This window comes from Capsicum annuum, chromosome 1 (genome assembly GCF_002878395.1).
Source record: "Capsicum annuum cultivar UCD-10X-F1 chromosome 1, UCD10Xv1.1, whole genome shotgun sequence".
NCBI lineage: Eukaryota > Viridiplantae > Streptophyta > Magnoliopsida > Solanales > Solanaceae > Capsicum > Capsicum annuum.
In genome coordinates this window covers 206,249,876-206,259,567 of record NC_061111.1, presented here as the reverse complement: position 1 = coordinate 206,259,567, position 9,692 = coordinate 206,249,876, and the positions used below count along the sequence as shown (strand labels likewise).

General features: G+C 33.9%; 1 protein-coding gene across 1 annotated transcript; it reads left to right on the top strand.

The window, feature by feature from the left end:
* Nucleotides 1-385: 385 nt before the first annotated feature.
* LOC107856988 (B3 domain-containing protein REM8-like) lies at nt 386-5,911 on the top strand. Its single transcript, XM_047412691.1, has 10 exons — nt 386-450; nt 781-1,222; nt 1,344-1,665; nt 3,106-3,248; nt 3,366-3,601; nt 3,804-3,871; nt 4,069-4,202; nt 4,824-5,072; nt 5,180-5,408; nt 5,856-5,911. The coding sequence occupies exons 1-10, from the start codon at nt 386-388 to the stop codon at nt 5,909-5,911; spliced, it is 1,944 nt and encodes a 647-aa protein (XP_047268647.1).
* The last annotated feature ends 3,781 nt before the right edge of the window (nt 5,912-9,692 follow it).

Sequence of the window (9,692 nt, the reverse complement as noted above, 5' to 3'; positions counted from 1 at the left end):
TAACGTTGTACAATAAAAAACAAATAATGATTTTTTTTTTTGTGGTTGGTTGTAGTTATAAGAAGGGTTTGTGTAAAAATTTAAAGATTATAGTTATATGTAGTAATCATGAAAGTAGGAAATTGTGAAAACAACAAAAAGTTGTTTTCACTTTTTGGAATCCAACATCGAAATAATTTTTTAAATTTTCATGGCCAAACACCACAATTTTCGAAAAAATGAAAAAAGTGAAAAAAAATTTCAAAAAAAAGTCGCTTAATTCCATTATTACTTTAATATAATTTTCCTTACAACTATATACAGTTCCCCCTGAACTAATTGTTTCATTTATATCTTCCCAAAATTGAAGACATTTCCTACAGTAAATAATTTTTGTTGGTTTTCCATGGAAATCCCACCAAAGAAAGCTCACTTTTTCAAACCCATTCTGCCTGGTTTCAAGAATGGCCTTGTAAGTAACACTTCAATTATTTCATCCTTCTTTATATATATTATGCATGCATACATGTGAGAAATTTTATCATAGAAAAGAAGCTGAATATCAAAAGCACGTAACTCCTTTTCGTTTTAATTTGTTTGTCTTAATTTTATTTTTAGTATGTTCCAAAAAGAATGTCTTTTCTTACAATTCTTTAGTTCTAACTATCCATTAACTTCTTAAACCGCCCATCAAGTCAAAATAGTGAATCTCTCTTATTGATTAGTTGGGTTGAAAGTATCACTAGTAGTATAATATATGGGACAAGCCCAACTTTAAATTATACATATTGTTGTATTGCATAAAATCCCTATAGGTTTCTTGAAGTATTTGAGAGGACTTGACCATATTGAACATATTGTACTAAAAAGGGCTGGCAACAAGTGGTTGGTGAAGATGAACGGACGGCGATTAGAAGATGGTTGGGAAAAGTTTGTAGAGGAGCATGATTTGCAGTTGGGAGATATATTGATTTTCAGACATGAAGGAGACATGGATTTTGATGTTTCCATCTTTGATTCAACTCATTGTGACACAGAATATGCAGAGTATAAGCAAATACAAGAAGAAAAGGACAAAAGGGTCGAGGATGAGAACGAGGATGATGAGGTTGTTGAGGAAGAGGAACAGGAGGAGGACGATGATGATGATGAGGATGATGAAGTGTATACTCTTGACAGACCTTTTGGTCGATCTCATTTTGAATTCACTATTAGACAATATTGTCTTTCGAAAGGTTTCATGGTAAGTCTCCAAACACTTTAATTTCTCGAGAACTCTCCAACAATCTACTGGCTAAAGGAAGCATAAATACATCTGCATCATTTTTCTTATTTTTTTTTATCTTTGTTAATAATATATGAAGAATATGAACTCTTTAGTGATGTGTGTATTTACACAATGTCGGTGGATTCCTAAAGATTTTGCATTTGCAAATGGTCTCATCAACCGCAACAAGAAGTTTGGTTTAATCATAATCAATGAAAGACAAACAAGGTCGTGGAACTTAATGCTACATTCATGCAAAACTCAAGCTTATATTGCAGATGGTTGGCGAAAATTCAGTGCTGATAATTGCTTAAAAGAGGGAGATCGAATAATGTTTGAAATAGTTGCTAAAGGAGAGACACAAATATGGAAATTTCAAGTTGTTAGTAATGCAAAAAAACCAATGAGGAAGTTTCAAGGCAAGTTTCTCATGTTATAGTTAACCAGCCTCCTATTTCTTTGATGATCTATTTAATTTTCATATGCACTATCATATTCGTTTTATTTAGAGTGATTGGTTAAAAGAATTCTAAACGATTGTCATTTTGCGAATTTTTATGCCTAAATTATTGGGTTTCCTATTATCCTGTAGATGATAACTCACTTTAGATTTAAAACTTCCATTTGAATATGTGCCAAAATGTTTGAAATAACTTGTTGAGAGGTGTGTGGAGATGAAAAATGTCTTAAACATGACTACACCGGGCACAATGAGAGTTGATGGTAGTTCAGGGGGCTTATGTGAACCACCCAATAGATTAAGTATGAAACTCGCAAAATGGTGATAGCTTAGGGGCATTTTGACCTATTCACTCAAAATGAATTCCATGTGTACACATGCTGCGATAGTGTACAAAATGTCTTAAAAATGAGTACACCTACTGCCAAAATGTTTGGATTAACTTGCTGAGAGATGCGTGGAGTTCAAAAATGTGTTAAAAATGAGTACACATACTGTGATAGTGTACAAAAATTTCAACCTATTCACTCTTTATATATGATTGTAATGTTTCTTCTTTCTTCTTTTCTCGATTACTTTAAAAGTAACACATCTTAGGCCTTATTTGGTTTCATTAAGATTAAGATGTCTGAAATCACAAGCATTTGCTTCAACATTTGCTGATGCCAAACCTCATTTTAATGGTGGTGGGATCTTAACCATCCACCACACCCGTTGACACTAAAAGGATAAATAGCATATGTCAAAAATAAGAAAAGTTGACATAGAAGGCGAAGCAGCATAGTCGAAAAACATAATGTCTTTGGTAGATTTTTCAGCAATTATAAACACTACCTAGTGCGAGACAATTTGAAAATAGTACTCCCTCCGTCCAATTATTTGAAGAGTCGAATAGTTTTTTCTTTGACTTATAGTCTAATTAACAAATGCAACAGGAAAACCAAAGCTCAAGATCAAGACATCAGGGAAGGCATCATTATAACCATACAAGTCCCAACAAGAGACATCATAACACAACTACCTATAAACACTTATATACAACAAGTAGCCCTAAGACAATATTGCAGACATCCTAACAAAGCCACTTGATTCATCACGTTTCCAATTTTTACGTGACAAACTGAATATGGCAGCTGCCCTTGATTTTGCAAGAGGAGTAAACGTATATATCCAGTAACATATGATGCTAACACATGAATGAGAGTTTAATCTGCGGTAAGTGAATTTAAATTACTGGATTAATCAACTTCTTAGACTTTAAAGTAGCTTCACTACACAAAGATGTGCATATAGTAGGTAAGTTATCTTCAGAAAGGTTCTATCTTGTTGGACTATTGATATATTCTTTTGTTCATAAAGTACTTTTTTCAAATATTGACACATCTTTTTGTGTAATTAGAAAATGCTATGGAAAAGCCAAAGCCTAATGTCATGTCATCACACAAGGATTTCCCTGATGTAGAAACGGCTAAGGACATGCCTCGCGGTCGCCCTCGTTTCATTTATACCATCACAGCCAGTTGCATTTCAAAGTATTTTCTGGTAAGTTGAAAACTTAATTCAACTTCCATTGTTACTATAAAAAAAGAAGAAGATGAATTATTTTCGATATGACAACTATTTGTTTCTTTATGTGCAACTGGATATGAACTGTTTCAGCATGTTCCAAGACAATTTGCACGGGAAAATGGCCTCAGAGACAGGAAATGTATAATAACAATAAGAGATGAGCAACAAAGGCCATGGGTGTTTAAGCTGTATACCGCTACAGGCAACACTTTTATTGCAGGTGGATGGCGTAATTTTTGTGCTGCTAATTTCTTGATGGAAGGAGACCGCGTAATGATTGAGATGTTTTCCAAGGGAGAGCAACCAATATTTAAAATTTACGGCAAGTTTTTCATCTTAGCCCTTTTATATTTCATCCACTTCTTTATTACAAAATGGCATTATTTTTTCTTCATAAGGATCCTATCTAGTTATTAAAGTTTCTTGTTGTAACCTTAGCATCCACATAGTTTCTACTTGAGTTTAATGTTCTATATTTGGATTTAAATTCATTTTTTGGTTTCAGTTGATCACATTTTTCATTTGCAGAGCAAATGCATCACTTCAGCCTGAAGAAAAGAAGCCTAATTTGGATGCTGTAAGAGTTTTCACTCAAGGTCTGGGTTACAAAAGCATACCCTTGATTATATGACGTCTTTGGACTTTGGTTGTTTCTGCAATGACTTGGTCGCAACAAAAAAGTCATTTTATCCGACTGTAAATATTTTTGGCCGAGCTGCCTAATGTGTAACCTCCCTTTTATTTTCTGTATTCTGATTTTGACATGATGTTGTGTAATTAACAAATGCGACAGGAAAACCAAAACCCAAGATCAAGACATCTAGCAAGGCTTCCTCCAAAGTAGAAGCTGCTTATAAGGACACGAATCTCAGTCACTCTCATTTCATTTGTACTATTAGACCTTATAGCCTTTCAAAGTATTTTCTGGTAAGTTCACATGTACATTATACTCTGACAATTACTCCGCAAAAAAACAAAAAGAACGAACACATATCTCTTCGATAATTTGGAAGTGTAAAATAGAGATACATATTGATTGTTTATTTGCTACCTGTTTCAGCGTATTCCAAAACAATTCGCACAAGACAACAGACTCAACAACGGGAAATGTAATATAATTATGAGGGACGAGCAATCGTCATGGACATTTAGTGTGTATACAAATGGAAAAAACTCCATCATTGGAAGTGGATGACGTGAATTCTGCATTATGAATTGCTTAAAGGAAGGAGATCGCTTAATGTTTGAGATAGTTTCCAATGGAGATACACCAATATTCAGATTTCATGGCAAGTTTCCCATCTAAGCCCTTGTCTTAAACTTCATCCTGTTTTCTATTGTTTAATTGTTTACTTCTTTAAATTAATTAAAGCAAGATCTATGACTTTATACCTACAATAACCCTATCAAGTTATTAACTTTTATATGTTTGCGATTTCTATTGTTTGAATTTTAATTACTCGACACACATTACATTCTATATCCAAATTGCACATAACAATTGGTTCCTTTCTACTTCAACTTAATGTGTGTTCTTTTGGTTGTAAGTTCATCTTCAGTTTCAGTTTTGACAGTGTTGTTTCGATTAATAAACTAGATTTGAGAGAAAGTCCATCCCTCCAGGCTGAAGTAAAGATGAAAATATTGGATGCTGAAAGAATGTCAGATAAAGGTCGTAGGCTTAAGACCTCGAGCATGACTACTCCGGAATCACAAGTAGCTGCTTCAACATCTGTTGATGTCAACTCTCATTTTATATCTACTATTAAACCTTACACCATCAAAAATCCTACTTTGGTAAGAGTGATTTCAGCAAATTTAGTAAAACCCTGTGCTCTTTCCTTTTTTGATTGTTCTTGTGATAACGCTGTTTTGATCTAATATATTGGGATAAACTTGAGCAGTATCTTCCACTGGACTTCGCGAAATCAAATGGCTTGATGGATAAAAGTGAGATGATACTTGTTGATGAAAAGCAGAGATCATGGTCAGTGTGGCTAGGGCGCATGGGACATCACTTTGGAATTCTAAGGGGATGGACACAGTTCAAAAAAGCAAATGGTGTCCAAGTAGGAGATACTTACAAGTTTGAACTCACCTACAATGGCACAATACCTATAGTTCATTTCCACTGTGAGTATTTCATCTCCCTTTAGTTTCGTGATCCTGTGTGTTAGTGTACGTTGCCATTTTTCATTTGTATCTTTTGTTGACATTTGAAGTTACATGAAACCTTGAACATCTTGTGCTTTTTGCATTGTTAAGGGCTCGTGGTATAAGGAATAAGGGATAACAAGTCCTAGGATTAATTTTAGAATGAGCTTATCCCATGTTTGGTTGAGAGATAAAATGCATGGGATAACTCATCTTGGGATTAGTTATTCCGGGATTGTAGTGTTGTTTTATCCCACCTTGGGAGTGGGATAACTATTCCCGAGATAACTTGTTGCCCAACCAAACGACCCCTTAATGGTTAAAATTCTTGGTTAACTTGCGACTATTGAGATATGGTGAAAATATAATTCAGTGTCCAAAATTTAGATTGAGAATTGAGGCTATGTTTTGTTCTGAAAATTCTAGGTAAATATTCTGGGAAGGATGCAGTTGTTGATGGGCAAAAGGAAACTAGTCATTAAAGCAAGTGGATGTAATGTTTTTGGATCTTGTACATTATCTAACAAGGCTGCTTTCAGGGGACCGAGAATTTAGATATTATATGTTCTTGGAGCCCATGTATCAATCTCTTTGTGCACTGTAATTGCAATTGGTCATTAATCAGTTGTTTTGTGCACTCTGCATGTACTCAAATTTCAATGAAAGAGAAGTAAGTTGCGCGATTATATCAAATATTTCAATTTCGATGATTTTGTGATGGCCTTACTCAGTTGCAGAGCCAGATGTAATTGAAGGGTGAAAACGAACACCTTCTAGTCAGAAAATTATACTACAGCTAGGTAAAAATGTTTTTAATATATTATATTTAATATTTTTTATATATTCAACAAATTTTTGAAGACATGACCTACACTCTTATCAAGGCAACAGTGGGGAATTTTCAACAATCGATGGTAGCATGACGGAGCAATGTCACATGCGTATCTGGGGATTAAGCGTCGACTAACTCTGTGCCAACAACCGCAATAATACAAATGATCAAAGCATAGTTTAGCACTAACCCTTCTCATTGATTTGTAGGAAGATAAAAAACAATTTTGTCCTTCCGCTACTCTATCCATATTCCATATTGGTGGTGGTATAAGATGATACGCAAACTGATGAATTAAGATATTCAAGGATTAAGCGATACATGCATGATTCATTCGACAATCAACTATTGAATAAAGTGATACCATATAAGTATATACCATGATTATTTTCCTTATACATCATTACCAAGTAACTCTAAAAATTATGGTAAGCATCAATTCTACGCCAAAATTGGTGGTACACCAATTCAAAGGCATATGCAGAATTTTCACCAAGTAATGTCGATATTGAAAGAAAACAAAACAATTAGTATTCACATTTACAAGTGAGATGTGTACTTGACCCGTTGGTTTACCTTAGTTATAAGCTAGAAAGGGTCTTGGTTTCAATATTACTTGATTACAATTTTAAGCAATAGAATATTGAGTTTGTCGACCAACCTTAAGGAACAAAACTGAGCACTAGACCAACACGCAATGTCTAGATGTAAGCTCATGTTTCATACGTTTCATACTTGCCTCTTCAAAACACTTTTAAATTACGTTTCTACTCATGGCTAGATGTATGGTAAGGGTGTAACCGGCCCGAACCGGTCCACTAAAGGAAATCGGACCGGTTTGACCCGTTCCGGTAAGCCCAAGGGCTTTAAAGGCCCGGGTCTCGGTCCGGTTGGGTTTTGAATTTGGGCCCGATTAACCCGGACCAGTTAACCGGCCCGGCCCGAATAAGTTTTTTTTTTTTTTTTTTTTTTTAAGATTTTGGAACATTGGGCCAAACTAGCGGTTGGCCCAACGGCTATAACGGCTAGTTTGGGCCCAAATATAAAAAAAAAATTATTTAAAATTATTTTTTAATTCCAAAAAAATTTCTATAAATACCCTACACTTTCAAATCATTTTCCACACAATTTTTCATCCTCTCAAGTCTCAAATCTCATTCTCTCTCACATCTCATTTCTCAATTCTCAAATATTCTATATATTTAATTTCTAAAGTGCTCACTTTAATTTTTTTAATTTTGTGATTACTAAGTACGAGTGAAGTTTCTAAAGTCGCAACCTTCGGATACTTCCAAAATTTGGTATTATCGTTCCGTCTCATACTTTTAATTTATAATTAGTATATTAATTGTTGAATATTTATTTTTATTACTTTTTCTGTATTTTGAATATTTTTTAGTTTGATTTATACTATGGATAAATTAAGAAACCTCGATAAAAGTATCAAAAAAATTTGTCCCGGAAGTGGTAGTGGTAGCAAAAATTGAATTACTAGCGGTAGAGGAACTTCAAGTACTAAATATACCCAAGTGCCTTCGCCTCCGGTACCACTTAGTCAACCTTTTGAGGAAGAAATAGGTGTAGGTGCTCATGATATGAATTATTTAGAAGTTCAGAAAAATTATAGTATAGAAGAAGAAAATGAAGTTGATGAGGTTGATTTAGATGAAGATGATGAAAATACTGGTGAGACACCCGAACTAGGAAATGCTAATGTTAGATCCGAATCGGTTAATCTCCCTCTCCGTCCCCCCGTGCCTCAAGAGCTCGTAAACAAACTAGTATTGCATGGAAATTTTTTGAACGTATATCAGATACTGAGGTGCAATGCAATATTTGTCAAAAAATATATAAGCATAAAAGAGGAGGCAAGCAAGGGGGTACGGGTATGTTAATGAGACATTTAGCTGAAGACCACGAAAGAGAGTTAAAAATTGCACAAGGTGGTGAGGCTGTTGGTGGACCCACACAAACTAGAATGGACCCAACAACCGGTCACGTAATGAAGAAGTATAATAAATTGAGAGACAGAAAGAAATGGTAAAAATGGTAGCTGTAGGTTGTTTGCCTTTTAGTTTTCCTTTGTCTGATGCTTTTATTCATTATATTCAAGCAATTTATAATCCTATGTTTAATGGTATTCCTAGAAGTACTTGTCGGTCTGATATTTTTAGACTTCATTCACAATCTTGTTTTTATTTATCTACATTGTTAAAAAAATATTCAATGTAGAATATCCCTAACTTCTTATCTTGGTCGTGCTGTAATAAAAATGATTATTTAACCGTTACTTGTCACTGGATAGATAGTAATTTTATGATGCCAAAACGTATTCTTGCTTTTTTATATGATGAAGATCGTAAACATACTGGACAATTTATTGCTGACTCGATACATAAAGTTGCAGTATTTTATGGTATCGAAAATAAAATCTTATGTATGGCTTTTGATAACGTTTCTAACAACAAGACTACTATAACAAAGTTGAAATCTAAGCTATCACCGTCGTTACCTGAAATTTTTCATATTAAGTGTGCATGTCATATATATAATTTAATTGTAAAAGATGGTCTTGAGTTTTTTTAGATTTATATTGAAAAAATCCGTCTTGCTGTTGGTTTTATATAAGAAAATAATCGTAGATCGAGAATTAAAGAATTTAAAGTTAAATGTCAAGAAAATGGACTTGCACCGATATTGATGCCTGAGGAAATTGATATTAGATGGAATTCTACGTATGATTTTTTTAAAAACTTGTTATAAATATAGAGTTCCTATTACATTAGCTTTTAACCAATATTGTGGTTCATTTGCTGATTCTGCCGATTGCATGCTACTTGATTCTGATTGGGTTGTAATTAATGATCTTGTTAAGTTTTTGAAAAAATTTTATGTAGCTACGGTTGAATTTTCAATGCTTATTATCCTACTGTTTGTAATATTTTTGGATATATAATCAATATTTCTGATTTGCTCAAAGAATATATAAATAAAGAAGGTTATGAAAATGTTGTTGGTGCCATGTTTACTAAATTTAAAAAATATTTTTTTCCGATTCTCCCTATTTTCTTGGTTGGTGCTATGCTAAATCCGTGTATTAAATACCATACTATGTGCCACTTTAGTACTCTTATTTATCGTAACTTAGAAAGAAATACTAAAAATGACTCTGAACAAGTACAACCTGATTTGTGGACGGCTACGTCTGATGTGAATGCTTAAATAGATAAATTATATAACCAATATGCTGATTTAGTTGATTTAGCTGTACCGACACATATTAGTCCAACTATCGCTCCTCATCCTCCTGAGGTGCCATCATTTTCTAAAGGCCGGTATATTGTGGTTTTCCTGATTCCTTTTTTGATTTACCCTGTTGGAACAGTGTTGAAGAGGGAGCTTACACATCAACTCATCGGGAAGAGCTTAAG

Coding starts and splice junctions, on each gene's coding strand:
- LOC107856988 (XM_047412691.1), top strand. CDS start 386: ATGGAAATCCCACCAAAGAAAGCTCACTTTTTCAAACCCATTCTGCCT. Junction 1,666..3,105: donor ACCAATGAGGAAGTTTCAAG/GCAAGTTTCTCA, acceptor TTGTGTAATTAG/AAAATGCTATGGAAAAGCCA. Junction 3,872..4,068: donor TGTAAGAGTTTTCACTCAAG/GTCTGGGTTACA, acceptor CAAATGCGACAG/GAAAACCAAAACCCAAGATC.